At 41.7% G+C, this 16,621-nt stretch overlaps 1 protein-coding gene across 1 annotated transcript in view; it reads left to right on the forward strand.

The window, feature by feature from the left end:
* UBE2N (ubiquitin conjugating enzyme E2 N) overlaps positions 1–15,352 on the forward strand; it is a gene marked incomplete at both ends in the record, with an annotated part of 42,879 nt that extends 27,527 nt beyond the window's left edge. The window contains 3 exons of the mRNA XM_080706356.1: positions 13,833–14,079; positions 14,490–14,630; positions 15,312–15,352. Coding sequence (XP_080562482.1) covers positions 13,833–14,079; positions 14,490–14,630; positions 15,312–15,352 — 429 coding nt within the window. The remainder of the gene's footprint in view (positions 1–13,832; positions 14,080–14,489; positions 14,631–15,311) is intronic.
* Between the last annotated feature and the right edge of the window lie 1,269 nt (positions 15,353–16,621).

A 16,621-nucleotide genomic window follows, 5' to 3' on the forward strand; every position in this document is an offset into this window, starting at 1 on the left:
ACTTTAGTGAGACCCTGTTTCAAAATAAAGAATAAAGAGTAAAAAATAGGGCTGGGGATGTATCTCAGAGGTTGAATGCCCCTGGGTTACATCCCCAGACCTCTGCACGTGCTCACACACACCACACACACACACACACACACACACACACACACACACCCTAGTTTTTATTTAGGATGAATGCAGAAGATCTCTTATCCTATCTAGTAAATTAAATGTTCTCATAATCAAAAGTATGCAAGTTTAAAGCTGGGTGCAGTAGTGCACACGTGTAATACCAATATTTGGGAGGTTGAGATAAGAGGACCACTGATTGAAGCCCAGCAACAGAGTAACTTAGACCTTTTGAAAATGAAAATAAAATCAGGAGGGGGCTGTGGATGTAGATTTGGTAAAGCACCCCTGGGGTTTAATCCCAGTATAAGAAAGAAAAAGAAAGACCATAACCTTTCCAGAAACCTTATTCCCCCTAGTACTTGGGATTGAACCCAAGGCTTTGTGCATACTTAGCAAGTGCTCTACCACTGAGCTACATCCTCACCTCAGAAACATTTTATAATGCCTTTAGAAATAAACATGAATACACCCATTCTAATCCTGTTGTTCATATATTATCCTAACACATCCTTTGTACCTTTTTAAGGCTTGGACATACTCATTCTAAAATGCACCTTTCCAAGACTGACTTTGATGTATACTTTATACTCAGAATGAAATAAATTCCTAGGGAATGAGTAAGGGATACTGTTTTGTTCTTCCTTTCAGTTAATTGATACCATAGTACTACCTACAAAATAACAATAAACATTTGCTAGTAAATCCATAACTCAAAGTCTTTGAATATTTCAGAAGAGCATGATGGTTTCATAGAGTATCAGAGAAAGGCAAAATGGTTTGCCATTTTGGAATTGTAAGAGCTAATATACCAGTTTTTCAACTGAAGCAGTTATTTATTTATTTTTGCGGGTCTGGGGATGGAACCCAGGGGCATTCAACCTCTGAGCTTCCCCCCCTGCCCTATTTTTTATTCTTTATTTTGAAACAGGTCTCATATTTTTGAAACAGGTCTCACTAAGTTGCAGACGGCCCCACTAAATAGCTGAGGCTGTCCGCGATCCTCTGGTCTGTTTTTATGACTAAACTTTTTGAGTTCCCAGTCCAAAAGGAGAAAGACACTATTGCTCAATTTTCTCTTTCATGAAGTACTTCTTCATGCGAAGGAAGGCTTAAAATAGGCCTTTTTTTTTTTTTTTTTTTTTGGTGGTACTGGGGTTCCTGGAAGCCCTTCTACCTCCGGGCTACACTCCCAGACCTATTTTATATTTTTGAAACAGGCTCTCTTATGCCAGCGCGGCTGGCTTCGAACCTGAGCGATCCTCCTGTCTCCGCCTCCCAAGCGCGGGGATTACTAGCGTGCGCCACCACGCCCGGCCTAAAATAGGCCTTTTTTTAAAACTCCTATGCTACTTACTGTCCCTGCCAAACATTTGACACTTAGAGCTGACAATTTGTTGGTAAGATTTTGTTTGTCCACCATAGCTGAAGTGTGTGTGTGTGTGTGTGTGTGTGTGTGTGTGTGTGTGTTTTACTGGCGATTTAACCCAAGTGCATTCTACCTCTGCACTATACCCATAGTCTTTCTTATTTTTATTTTGAAATAGGGTCTCTGTGTTGTGGAGGCTGGCCTGGAACCCGCAGTCCTCCTGTCTCAGCTCCCAAGTACTGGACTTGATGGCGTGCACCACTGTACCTCGCTAGAATTAGTCTTTTTTTTTTTTTTTTTCCTCAGTGGTGCTGGGAATTGACCCTAAGGGGCATTCTACCTCTGAGCTACACCCCCAGCCCGATTTTTTTTTTTTTTTTCGGTACTAGGGATGGAACCCAGGGGCATTCTACCTCAGATACATACCCATCTCTATTTTTTATTCTTTATTTTGAAACAGGGTCTCACTGAGGTTTTTTTTTTTTTTTTTTTGCGGGTCTGGGGATGGAACCCAGAGGCATTTTACCTCTGAGCTACACCCCCTGCCCTATTTTTTATTCTTTATTTTGAAACAGGGTCTCACTAAATTGTGGAGGGCCTCACTAAGTAGTTGAGGCTGTCCTCAGGTCTCAGCCTCCCCAGTGCTGGGATTACAAGTGCCCACCACCACATCTCGCTTGATTTTTTTTTTTTTCTTTTTCTTTTCTTTTCTTTTCTTCTTTTTTTTTTTTTTTTTTTTGGTGGTATTGGGGATGGAACCCTTCTCTTCAGGCTATACTCCCAGACCTATTTTATATTTTTATTTGGAAACACGGTCTTTTAAGCCAGCAAGGCTGACTTCAAACCTGCGTGATCCTCCTGTCTCCGCCTCCCAAGCGCGGGGATTACAAGCCACCACGCCTGGCTCGCTTGATTTTTTAATCACTTTTTTTTATGTTACTGGAGATTGAACTCTGGGATATTCTATCTCCTAGCTATACTCCTAGCCTGATTTTATTCTTTTTTGTTTTGTTTTGTTTTGTTTTGTTTTGTGGTGCTGGGGATGGAACCCAGAGGCTTTCTACCTCCAGGTTATATTCCCAGACCTATTTTATATTTTATTTGGAAACAGGGTCTCACTAAGTTGCTGAGAGCCTCACTAAGTAGCTGAGGCTGGCTTCGAACCTGCGCGATCCTCCTGTCTCAGCCTCCCAAGCGAGAGGATTACAAGCAGTGCCACCACGCCCGGCTCTGATTTTATTCTTTATTTGGAAACAGTCTCACTAAGTTGCAGAGGGTCTTCCTAAGTTGCTGACACTAGCCTCGAACCTGTCAGTCTCAGCCTTCTAGGTACTGAGATTACAAGTGTTCACTCAGTTTGTATCACCTTTCTTAAACTATTTCTATTTTATTTGCTTTTGGAATGTGGATCAGGATAACACCTTTTCAAGGACAGGTTCAGGTGGATGCTAAGCTTTTTTTTTTTAGTTTTGCAAGAGTGATTATATGGTATAAATTTTAAAAACTGATTTGGTGAAATGAACTTTTATCAGGGTGCTTTTCATTTACAAAGGAAAGGGTTGAAGTAGAAATGTTTTGTCTCCACTAGGGGGTGGTGTGCACCGTAAAAATTAAAATTATTCCTTTGTTAACCCTGATTTATCATGCAGTAGTATTGTTTGAATTTTTGTTCAGTTTTTTTTAATTGCTGCAAATCATTTTCAAAGCAATCCTTTGATTGTAGCAAACAGTAGCTTTTTTTTTTTTTTTTTCAGTGCTGGGGATGGGGCATTCTACCTCTGGACTACATCCCAAGCCCTTTTATTTCATTTTATTATAATTTTTGTGGTACTGGGGGTGGAACCCAGAGGCTTTCTACTTACGGGCTATACTCCCAGACCCATTTTATATTTTATTTGGAAACAGGGTCTCACTAAGTTGCTGAGAGTTCACTAAGTACCTGAGGCTGGCTTCGAACCTGTGCGATCCTGCTGTCTCAGCCTCCCAAGCGCGGGGATTACAAGCGTGCACCACCCCGCCCCAGCTCTATTTTATTTTTTTTTTATTTTGAAACAGAGTCTCACTAAGTAGCTGAGGCTGGCTATCAACGTGTGATCCTCCTGTCTCCGTCTCCCAAGTACCGGGATTGCAAGTGTGTACCACCATGGTGGGCTTGCAAACAGTAACTCTTACACACGTTCCTGTTCCTAGTGAACACAGGTGTTCTGACATTCTTTTTTTGCGGGACTAGGGATGGAACCAGAGACATTCTACCTCCGAGCTACACCCCCTGTCTTATTTTTTTATTCCTTATTATGAAACAGGGTCTCATTGAGTTGCAAAGGGCCTCACTGACTAGCCGAGACTGTGAACCGCGATCCTCCTGTCTCAGCCTCCCAAATGCTGGGATTACATGCGTGCACCCACCACTCCCAGCTCCTGACATTCTTTTCTATGTTTAAAAGCATAGTTTAGGGAATGCTTGCTTCTGTTTTCCCCTTATTTTCCTGGTTCCAGGGATATTCAACCTTCAAGTTACAGTCTCAGCCCTTTTTACTTTTGTTTGAAAATGATCTTGCTATGTTGCTGAAAGTCTTGCTACATCGCTGAGGTGGGCCTCAAACCTGTGATCCTCCTGTCTCAGCCTCATACAGGGATTCCAGACATGCACTACCAAGCTTGGCCTATGATCTCTTTTTTTAGTCTCATTTATGCTCATTGTAGTTCTCCTTACCAGATGCACGAAGCCATGGGTTGTAGACACTATGTTGTTTTTTAGTGCTATTTCCATCTTAACTTTTGTAAGTTCTAGGTGTGACAGGAAAACTTGTATCAATTTTTTTCCTTCACACAGTTTCCTGGATGGAAGATTCATCCGTCTTGCAGTCATAGATTTCTAAACTTATAAAACTTACATGACCTGCTGTCCCCTTTTCAGAAAAAAAGAAATTACTCGGTGCACCCCACTCCCCTACCCCTGAAATCTATCTTCTTTGGGCAAATAAAGATTCAGTGTCAAAGTTACATTCCTTTGTTTTTGTTTGTTTGTTTTTGTTTTCTTTTTGCAGTACTAGGGATGGAACCCAGGGGCATTCTACCTGTGAGCTACACCCACGGTCCTATTTTTTAGTCTATGTATGTACGTATGTACGTACGTACGTACTGGTGGTACTGGGGATGGAACCCAGGGGCTTTCTACCTCAGGGCTGTACTAAGGGTCTCACAAGGTTGCTGAGAGCCTCAGTAAGTATCTGAGGCTGGCTTTGAACCTGTGTGATCCTCCTGTCTCAGATTACAAGCATGCGCCACCACACCCAGCTTTCTTTTTATTTTTTGAAACAGGGTCACGCTGAGTTGCAAAGGGCCTTGCTAAGTAGCTGGAGCTGTCCAGGAACCATGCTCCAGAATGCTGGTCTCCACCTCCCAAACGCTGGGAGTACAAGCCTGTGCCACCATGCCCCGCCTTCTTTGGGTGCGTGTGCGTGTGCGTGTGCGTGTGCGTGTGTGTGTGTGTGAGAGAGAGAGAGAGAGAGACAGACAGACAGACAGACAGTCAGTCAGTCACTGGGGGTGGAACCCAGGGGCTTTTTCTACCTCTGGGCTACACTCCCAGACCTATTTTATACTTTTTTATTTGGAAACAGGGTCTCTTAAGCCAGCGTGGTTGACTTCGAACCTGCACGATCCTCCTGTCTCCACCTCCCAAGCGCGGGGATTACAAGCGTGCGCCACCATGCCCGGCTTGTTTTTAAATTGAGAACTTTTTCCTTTTTACTTAAAACTATTTGTGTATATTGGGTTAAATTTAGAGAAGTTCTAACTCTGAGCTATATCTCAGCCCTATTTTGTTCTTTATTTTGAAATAGGGTCTCACCTGTCTCAGCCTCCCAAGTACAGATTATAGATGTGTACCATTACCATATCAGCTTAAAAGAAATTTTATGTAGCTTCTCTTTGGCATATCCACAAAAGCCAGCATTCTGTTGTACTTTGGACCATTATTAAGTAAAATGTTACTTGAACACAAGTATTGGGAGACTGCTACAGTAGATCTAACAAGTCACTCTGATAACTGAGACTGCAAATTACTTTTTACTAAATGACTAAAGGGCTAGTGTATCTTTCTGGATAGGTAGGACAGAGATTTCATCACACTTCCTAGGCGCACAGTTTAAAATAAATTGGAGCCGGGCGTGGTGGTGGCGCACACTTATAATCCCAGCATTTGGGAGGTTGAGACTGGAGGATCGTGGTTCACAGACAGCCTCAGCTACTTAGTGAGGCCCTCTGCAACTCAGTGAGACTCTGTCTCAAAATAAAGAGTAAATAATAGGGAAGGGGATGTAGCTTGGAGGTCAAATGCCCTTGGGTTCCATCCCCAGACTTGCAAAATAAAATAAAATAAAATAAATTGGGAATGAATCCATCATATGATCTGGCTATACCACTCCTGGGTATCTTTCCAAAGAGGTTGAAATCAGAACTACAGTAACATGCATACCCATGTTAATAGCAGCACAATTCGTAATAGCCAAAATATGGAAGCAGCCTAGGTTTCCATTATCAGATGAATGGATTGCAAAATTATGGGAAATATGCACAATGAAATTCTATTCAGCTATAAAGAAAAAAATCATGTTATTCACAAGAAGATGGAAAGACCTGGAGAACATTATGTTTCAATATGATCCACATAAAAATGAAATAAATTTATTTATGGAATTTTCTTTTTTAATTTATTTATTTTTGGTGGTACTGGGGTTCCTGGAAACCCTTCTACTTCCAGGCTACACTCCCAGACCTATTTTATACTTTTTTATTTGGAAACAGGGTCTCTTAAGCCAGCGCAGATGACTTAGAACCTGTGGGATCCTCCTGTCTCTGCCTCCCAAGTGCGGGGATTATAAGTGTGCGCCACCACACCCGGCTTGGAATTTTCTTTTTAATATTTTTTGACTGAGTGTAATAGAGACTGGAAAGACAAACTCTGTTGGGGGGGGTCTGCTGTAACTCTGCGTGAAAGGTAATGAAGCTGTGGCTTAGAGCAAGCTTGCTCAAAAATATAGTTTTAAGTGAAGTGCTTGAGTTGGGCGTGGTGGTGCACACACTTGTAATCCCAGTAGTTGGAAGGCTGAGACAGGAGGATTGCAGGTTGGAGGCCAGCCTCAGCAACTTAGTGAAACCCTGTTTCAAAATAAAAGAATAAAGTCGAGCTGGGGTCTAGCTTGGAGGTAGAGTACCCTTGGATTCTATCCCCAGTACCACACATAAAACAAAAACAAAAAACTTGAAGGTTTTCTACAGGCAACCATCTGTTGGATAGTAGAAGGGAGGATTTTATTTCCTGCCTAGTTTTTCCCTCTTCAGGGATGGTGTCAACATCAACTTGCTTGTGGTGGGTAAGGCTTTCAGATGCTGATGTCTGAGACTTACTTATTTGGTTTGAATTTTATTATTTTTTCCTTTTGGAAAATCAACAATGTTGAGTCAAATATTATGTGTCTGCTCATTATGTCAAATCCATTGGAACCTGAGAGTACATAAAAATGTTTTCCACACCTAAAAGCTTATTCTAGAACTTGTTCCAATTAAATCTTACTGTGGATCAAGTCATGTGATGTGTTGACTATGTATACCTGTTAGGAAGAGCATCTGACTTTGAGGCTGAACTGACAAGAAAATGAATGTCTTATCTATCTTTGCTAGTGTGTGCTCAGAGTGATTCTGAACCTATTTTAGGATCTGATCTTAGAGGCTCTTCTGTTAGCTTTTTACAGCTTTAAATAGAGCTGCTCCTACTTTGTATAACCAGGAATGGTGGTTTGAGATTCCTGGGCCCTGGCTTCTCTTTTTCCAGTCTTTCTGTAGAAACCTGAGGTAAAACAAGGAAGGTGGAGGTGAGAAGCCAAGATTTAAGAAATCTTGCCTCTGTGCCTACTGTTCATTTTTAATGTCTACTTTTGTTCCTAAAAGTGAAGCGCTTCCTCCTTTGTTTTGTTCACACATGGGTATATTTCCCAGTGAGAGTCTTTAAAATCTCAAGCTTGTAATCCCAGCATTCGGGAGGCTGAGACCTGAGGACTGTGGTTTGCGGACAGCCTCAGCTACATAGTGAGGCCCTCTGCAACTCCGTGAGACCCATTTCAAAATAAAGAATAAAAAATAGGGCAGGGGTTATAGCTCGGAGGTCGAATGTCCCTGGGTTCCATCCCCAAACCCGCATAAAAGAAGAAAAAAATCTCTTATGCTTTTTAATGCTCTGCAAATGTTTTACTTTGAACCTAAAAAAAAATTTATTTTATTGAAAGTGGTTCACTTTAGTTTTATTTGTCCTTGGATTGCCTTCATTAAAACAACAACAAAAAACTGTCTTGAATTAAAATACCAAAGGCATTAATTTAAGTGACTGTGGATCTGCATTTGGGAGGATTTGATTATATCTACATCTTAGGACTAGTTCAGTATTTGTGCTGAGGCAGAAATCTTTTTTTTTTTTTTTTTTTAAAGTCATAGAATGAAGCCAGGTGTACATGCTTGTAAGCCCAGTACTTGGGAGGCTGAGACAGGAGGATCGCAGGAGGTAGGATGTTCTTGGGTTCAATCCCCAGTACTGAAGAGGAAAAAAAAAAGTTGTAGAATGAAAGTGTAAGGTGTGTGATTTTTTTTTTCTTAAGTGCGGTTATTATAATAAAATAATCCCAATTATTGTTTTTTATACCTAAAAGCTTAGATATAGGAGTGGAGTTGTGTGTATGTTGCTGGGGATTGGACCCAGAAGCATTCCACCTCCAAGCTGCACCCCCAGCCCCATTTTATTTTTATTTTGAAACTATCTCACTAGATTGATGAGAGTCTCACTGCTTGCTTAGGTTGACCTCAAACCGGCAATCATCCTGTCTCAGCCTCCCAACTACTGGGATTGCAGGTGTGTTCAATCACTCCTAGTTGTGTACTTTCTTTACCTGCGTGTGCCTATTCAAACTGTTGAAATTATATTACTAACATGTTATGCATATTGTTATCAGCTTGTAAAAACTAAATATTAATTCACCTCCAAGCTATACCCCCAGCCCTATTTTTTATTTCTTAATTTGAAACTGGGTCTAAGTTTTGGAAGGACTCACTAAAGTAACTGAGGCTGGCTGTGAGTTGCGATCCTCCTGTCTCAGCCTCCCGACTGCTGGGATTACAAGTGTGCGCCACCACGCCCGGCTCTAAATATTAATTTTTGGTTAAATAGAAGTTTGACTGTTTCTTCTCGCAGCTGAATGGATCCGTTTGTTTTCTCTATTGTTGAAATTAACCCTACTTAAGCGGGCACCCGGTGATGCACGCCTGTAATCCCAGTACTTGGGAGGCTGAGATAGGATGATGGGTTCAAGGACAGCCTCAACAAGTAGTGCGGCGCTCATCAACCTGTTTCAAAATAAAAATAAAATGTAGGGGTTGTAGGTCAAAGGAAGAATGTCCCTAGGTTCAATCCCAAGAACCGCCAAATAAATATTAATTAGCCCTACTTTAATGATATTAAAGATGGAATTCTTATAGTTTATTCTCTGCTGATTTATTAATCAAGATTTCACAAGCCGGTGTGGTGGCGAGGCTGAGACAGGAGGATCGCAGTTCGAGGCCAGCCTCAGCTACTTAGTGAGGCCCTTTGCAACCTTGTGAGACCCTGTTTTGAAATAAAGAATAAAAAAATAAGGCTGGGGGTGTAGCTTGGAAGTAAAATCTCCCTGGGTTCAACCCCCAGCACCAAAAAAATAAAAATAAAAAAGATTTTGCTTTAATCTCTAGTACCGCTAAAAAAAAACATAATTTAAGGGTTTTTTTTTTCTTTTTTCTTTTGGGTGGTGGTGGTAGTGCTATACCTCTGAACTATACCCTTAGCCCTGTATGTATGTATGTATGTATGTATGTATGTATGTATGTATGTAAATAGGGTCTTACCTCGCTGGGTTGCTGGAAGTCTTGCCAAGTTGCTAAGGCTGTCTTGGAACCTATGACTCTCCTGTCTTAGCCTTTCCAAGTACTGGGGTTACAGGCGTGCACCACCGCATCTAGTTATCTAGCTCAACAAGTATTTTTTGACATTTATAGTGGAGCGTTTTGTTCCAAATACTGAGTGTATAACAGTAAATAAAGCAAACTCAAATCCCTCTTATGGTGCTTCATTCTGAGTAAAATACAAGTGAGATGTGACCTGTTAGTGTTAAGAAGTTAGGTATAAGAAGTGTATGGGTTAAGGTGGAATGGATTTGCAGTTTTAGTTTATGGCAGCTTTACTGAGGAAAGATGCTTTTTTTTGTGGGTCTGGGGATGGAACCCAGGGTCATTTGACATCCGAGCTACACTCCCTGCCCTATTTTTTTATCCTTTATTTTGAAACCGGGTCTCACTGAGTTGCAGAGGGCCTCACTAAGTAGCTGAGGCTGTCCGTGAACTGCGATCCTCCAGGTCTCAGCCTCCCGAATGCTGGGATTACAAGCGTGCGCCACCACGCCCGGCAGAAAGATGCTTGAATGAAGATCTTAGGAGCTGAGGGAGCAGCCACATGTAGAAATCTGGGAAGAGAGCAAGTGTACAGTCTTTGAGAGTCAAGTGTGTCTAGTGTAAGTTAAAGAACTCAAGAAAAAGCTAATTTGTCTGGAGCAAGGGGAGTGGCGAGAACAGGTGTAAAGTAATCGAGGTAGGCAGAGTGAGTGAATCATATATTCATTATAAGGACTTTGAATATGTATGTATGTATGTATGTATGTATTTATTTATTTTGTGGTACTAGGGATGAAACCCAGGGGCATTCTACCTTCGAGCTACACACCCAGCCCTATTTTTTATTCTGAGATATAACCCAGTGAAGTTTTGAAGTTTTTCAAAGCAAAATTTGCTGACCGGGTTGGATGTGTGCAAGCCCGTCTCAGCCTCCCAAGTACTGGGATTGCGAGCCTGCCCCACCCGCCTGGCTCTTTTCTTCTTTTTTCTGGTACTGGGGATTGAACACAGGCATTCCACCTCCAAGATATACATCCCCCAGCCCTTCTTTTCTTTTGTTTTTTCTTTTTGTTTATTTCATAAAAAGGGAAAAAAATCGCTGCAGATAAGTGGCTGCAGAACTGCACCTGAAGCCTTTGCACACCTTTCTGAGAAAACTCGGTCCGAATGGATTCATTGGCCATATTCAGTGCTGGATTTATTATTCCCGATTGAGCCAGTCTGTCGCACTTTTTTGTGTTGAAACAGGGTCTTGTTAGGTTGTTGAGAGCCTCACTAATGAGCTACTGAGGCTGCAATTCTCAGCTTCCAAAATACTGGCATCAAAGGTGTGTTCCACCATGTCCAGCTTCTCATTAGACTTCCTTATTAAGAGACGTCAAGCAGGCAGTTATAGATAGAAAAAGCACCACCAGGGGAGGGGTTGTGCTAGATGTGAATTATAGGGAGCTCCTGTGTGTACAGAGTGTAAGCATATGTAGTATTTTAATTCCTTGGATTAAGCCTGGCATGGTGGCGCACACTTGTAATCCCAGTGCTTGGGAGGCTGAGATAGGAGGATCACACAGGTTCGAAGCCAGCCTCAGCCACTTAATGAGGCTCTCAGCAACTTAGACCCTGTTTCCAAATAAAGTATAAAAATAGGTCTGGGAGTATAGCCTGGAGGTAGAAAAGCCCCTCCCCCCAGTACCACAATAAATAAATAAATTCATTCATTCATTCATTCCTTGGATTATATAAGCTCACTATGAAAATGTGTAGACAGACAAAATCCTAGGACAGGACAGAACCCTCCTGCACTTTAGTGTTAGCTTGTTAGGGAAATAGGTTAAGAGGGAGGCCTAAGGTAGTTGCTGCCAGACCAGTAGTAAGAGAGCCAGGAGAGTGTGGTATTAGGGTGGAGACTTGTAAGAGAGAGGCAGACCATTTGGAGATGATGTTCCATTTAGGTCAAGGAAAAGAAAGATTGGACCTACATGTGGTGCAAGTCTGTGATCTCAGTACTTGAGAGGCTGAGATTGGAGGGTGCAGGTTTGGATTCAACCCCAGGAAGTTAGTACAACCCTGTTTCCAAATAAAAGTAAGATGGGGCTGGGGTGTAGCTTGGAGGTACAGTGCCCCTGGGGTCAATCTCCAGCACACACACACCCAAATGGCATTGACCATTTTGATTTAACCATTGTGGGAATCTTTGGTGACCTTGATAAGCAGGTGGCTACAGCTTGATTGAAGTGTGTTCAGGTTAAAGGGGAGGAGAGAGGTGGGAGATTAGTGATTAATATACATCACTTTGAAAGAGAAGTAAAACCGTGGGGCAGTACCTGGTGGGGCTGGGGGCAGTCAGGTCATTTCCTCCTATTGGGAGAAATAGGTTTGGTTTAGAGAAAGAGCCAATAAAGAGAAGAGAACTGATAATTAAGGAGAGGAGGGATGCTGGAGCAGTATCCTTGAGTAGATGAGATAAGATGAAGTACTGAGCTGGGCATGGTGGCACACATGCTTGTAATCCCTGTGTTTGGCAGGCGGAGACAGGAGGAATTCGCAGGTTCCAAGCCAGCCTATCTGGCTTGAGACCTTGTTTCCAAATAAAAAATATAAAGATTAGGTCTGGGTGTGTAGCCGGGAGGTGGAAGGGTTTCCAGGAACCCCAGTATCCCCCCCCCCCCCAATGATGAAGTACTTAAGGAGGATAGTTGGTGGCTGGTGATGCACGCTTGCAATCCCAGCGATTTGGGAGGCTGAGACTGGAGGGTTGCAGTTTTCAGACAGCCTCAGCTACTTAGTGAGGCTTTGCAACTCCATGAGACCCTGTTTCAAAATAAAGAATAAAAATAGGGCAAGGGGGTGGCTCGGAGGTAGAATGCCTCTGGGTTCCATCCCCAGTACCACATTAAAAAAAAAAAAGAGGGGTGTATTCATTTCGAGTCACCCCTCCATGCCAGTCTGGTATGGAGCTGTATTTCTATTTTCTGTATTTCTGTCTTTCTAATAAACTTCTTTAAATCTTCAAAAAATAAAAAAGAGGACAGTTGGCTTTAATTAACTAAGAGGATTCATCTACAGAGGGAGAGAGGAGAGAGTTTGCTACAGATAAAGATAGGGCTGCAGATGTACCATGGGAACTTAGGGAAGTTTCTGGGGTTCTTTTCCCTTTTTTCCTCATGAAATAGGAAACAAGACATCAACCAAAAGTGAGAATGAAAATAGAGGTTTGATATGAAGAGAGGAGGAAGAGGGGGAATGATGGAAAATGGTATTAGTGAGCATTAAGAGTCCCTGTAAAGTTGTCAGCTTTAGAGACTAATAAGCTTATCACATATTTCTCTATCCCTATACAACTGCCTAGCTTGTTCTTGGCTCTTTCCTTCATTTCATTACAGTTGATACTCTGTATTCTTGGGCTCCACTAGGCTTAGAGAAGCAGCTCAGTAGAGTGTTTGCCTACCCTGTTCAAGGCCCTGGATTTTAAAATGCCCCAGTATTTTCAAGATGGGGGGGTGTCCATCTGCTGAACCACATACAGACTTTTCTTGTCATTATTTCTTAAGTAGTGCACCAACTATTTGCATGACATTTACACTGCATTAGGCATTATAAGTAATTGAGAGATGATTTAAAATATACAGGACTAAAGTACATAGGTTCCTTGCAAATGTCATTTAAATGCACGTGGGCGCATGCTTGTAATCCCGGCATTTGGGATGCTGAGACAAGGAGGATTGTGGTTCGAAGACAGCCTCAGCTACTTAGTGAGGCCCTCTGCAACTCAGTGAGATCCTGTTTCAAAATAAAGAATAAAAAAATCAGGCTGGGGGTGTAGCTCTGAGGTAGAATGCCCCTGGGTTCCATCCCCACTACTGCAAAATAAATAAAGGACAAAAAAAAATAGGGCTGGGGGTATTGCTCAGAGGTAGAATGTTCACTGGGTTTCATCCTCAGTACCGCCAAAAAAAAAAGGAGGGGCGGCGGGAGGGAGGGACTTAAGCAGCCAAGGATTCTGGTATTTGTATTCTTGGAGGGTCCTGGACCCAATTCTTCCTCAAATGTCAGGGAATGCCTAGGGGAGATTTCAATCGTTTTAAAAACTAGCAGAGTTTAGAGCAAGTTGCCATACCTGTTGGGAATTCTAGTGTTATTTTCTTTGAGTATCTGTGTAGAAATGTGTAGCTAAAACATAAAAGCCATCCATATTTTCTTGCAGCTATATTCAGCTGATTGTGTTTACTTAAATGGATTTTTCTTTGACTTTGATTTTATAAGCCCAAAACAAAAACCCACCAGGAGATTGGAGAGGTTTTGTTACATCTGATGTCAAGAGATGAACTCTTTAACTTTATGGCATTTGTTTCACGAATGTGTTTTTATTTGTCTGTTATAGGAAACCCAGCGTTTGCTGGCAGAACCAGTTCCTGGCATTAAAGCAGAACCAGATGAGAGCAACGCCCGTTATTTTCATGTGGTCATTGCTGGCCCCCAGGATTCCCCCTTTGAGGGAGGGACTTTCAAACTTGAACTATTCCTTCCAGAAGAATACCCAATGGCAGCACCTAAAGTACGTTTCATGACCAAAATTTATCATCCTAATGTAGACAAGTTGGGAAGAATATGTTTAGATATATTGAAAGGTAAGTGTTGTCTTTGTAATCATATGCTATCATTTAAGATTTCTCAAGCCTGGCATGGTGGCACATGCCTGTATTTAGAGTACTTGGGGCTAAAACAGGAGTATCACAGATTGGAGGCTAGCCTCAGCAATTTAGCGAGGCCCTCAGCAATTTATCAAGACCCTGTGTTAGAATAGAAAAAATAAAGACTGGGAGTGTACCTCAGAAGTGGAATGCCCCTGGTTCAGTCCTCAGTATGGGGCAGGGGTGGGGGGGAGATTTCTCCTTTCTCTTTTAGGCATTTCATAATTTGGATGTAAACACTGTAATCCTGCCTATACTAAGGCTACTGAGGTCTGTGGGAGGGAAATGCAGCAGTTCTGGGCCTATTTTTTGTGCTGTATCAAATACTGGGCCCGTTGCCTTCATAGATAAGTGGTCCCCAGCACTGCAGATCCGCACAGTTCTGCTATCGATCCAGGCTTTGTTAAGTGCTCCTAATCCAGATGATCCATTAGCAAATGATGTAGCGGAGCAGTGGAAGACCAACGAAGCCCAGGCCATAGAAACAGGTATTTAGCACTCATGTTTCTTTCTGTCACTTAAACTACCAGTTTTTAAAGGAAAAAAAGTATTAGATGTGGCTTACAGATTGCAAATTCCTCTTAAAAGATGTTCAAGCTCCATCTCATGGCCTACTATGGGACCTGCAGGATTAAAAATAGTGTTTAGCTGGGCGGAGTGGCGCGCGCACTTGTAATCCCAGTACTTGGAGGCTGAGACAGGAGAATCACAGGTTGGAAGACAGCCTCAGCAAGTAGGGAGACTCTCATCAACCTAGTAAGATCCTGTTTCAAAGTAAAAATTAAAAAATAGGGCCAAGGGTGTAGAATAGCCCTGAATTTAACCTCCAGCGCCCCCCCACACACACACACACACATAGAGATAGTCTATAACTGGGAGATCTTAAATTCTGAATTTACCATTCATTTAGGTATAGGTAAAGATAACTGGAAAACTTTTGAACTCTTGAGCTGTTTTTAAAATCTATTTTGATTAAAGTATACAGTTTTATAGCTAGAGTTTAAAATCAGGAATCTTCTCCCTGCTACAGATAAAATTAGGAACATTATATATTCAAAGATTACAGCATGACCTTTCCATAATTAATCGTGTTTGTTTGCTGTTTATGGAGTTTGGAAAGTAACTGATTGAACTAAGTAAAATAATTGCATGTTTGTTTTTATCTACAGCTAGAGCATGGACTAGGCTATATGCCATGAATAATATTTAAATCGATCCGATCATCAAGTGTGCATCACTTCTCCTGTTCTGCCAAGACTTCTTCCTTTTTTGTTTGCATTTAATGGACACAGTCTTAATAGAAACATTACAGAATAAAAACCCAGACATCTTCAGTCCTTTGGTGATTAAATGCACATTAGCAAATCTATGTCTTGTCCTGATTCACTGTTGTAAAGCATGAGCCGAGGCTAGAAGTATCATCTGGATTGTTGCGAAGCGTTTAAAAGCAGTGGCTCTCTGCTTTTATCCATTTCCCCCATCATGGTTTAAGTATAAAGCACTGTGAATGAAGGTAGTTGTCAGGGTTAGCTGCCAGGGTTATGGGTGTTTTTATTTTATTTTATTTTATTTTTTTGAGGGGAAAGGTGTTTTAGTTTTATATGCTCCTTTCCCCCCATTTAGGGTGATCTAATTGCATTGGTTAAACGCAGCTAACCAGTTCTTTAGTGTATGCTCTCTAGCCAAGTCTAACTTTATCAGACGCTGTAGGTGGACGAGCTTTGATTGTTTGAACCAGAATGGGAACATTAAGAACATCACAGCCCTCACTAATACAGTGTGACTTTGCTGTCAAGTGCAGATTTCCCCTAAGAAAGAGCTTGTGATCATTTTGTATGGCTTGTCTGGAAACTTCTGTAAATCTTATGTTTTAGTAAAATATTTTTTGTTATTCTACTTTGCCTTTGTACAGTTTATTTTACTGTGTTTAATTCATTTTCCCAATGTGACAATCGAATTTAAAACAAACTCTGATGGGAATGTTCTGTTTTGGTCTTCACCATCTGACAAATTGAATGGCAAGAAGTAGACTTTGCCCATTTCTTTCCACTGATGCAAATTTATGTGAAGATATTACTAAATGGAGTATTTATAAACTGGCCCTGAGCATGCAGAAAGCATCAATATCTGACCTTATTTTTTACCGTCTAGAAATTTGAAATAAGTATTTGCGTTTCTGATTAGTTAGGCAATCATTGGTGTCTTGCCACAATATTTGAAAATTACCGTACAGGACAGTCACAGCAGAGAAAGCAGTTGTGACTGGCGCGTAGTACTCTCACATGTGCCACGTGTTTGCCTCAAATGTGGGTTATGACTTTTTTCTTGGTTCTGGTCTGGAAACTTTATGTGTGGCCATTAGTGTATGTTCCTGGGAAACACCAATCTGATGCTCATCTGGGGTTGCTCAGGCTTTTGTGAGTCTTCCTCATGGACCTAAGAGCAGTCTCGCAACAGCCTGCACAGGTGTCTTCTGCAC

This window comes from Muscardinus avellanarius (genome assembly GCF_963383645.1).
Source record: "Muscardinus avellanarius genome assembly, chromosome: 11".
In the NCBI taxonomy this organism is placed as follows: Eukaryota; Metazoa; Chordata; class Mammalia; order Rodentia; family Gliridae; genus Muscardinus; species Muscardinus avellanarius.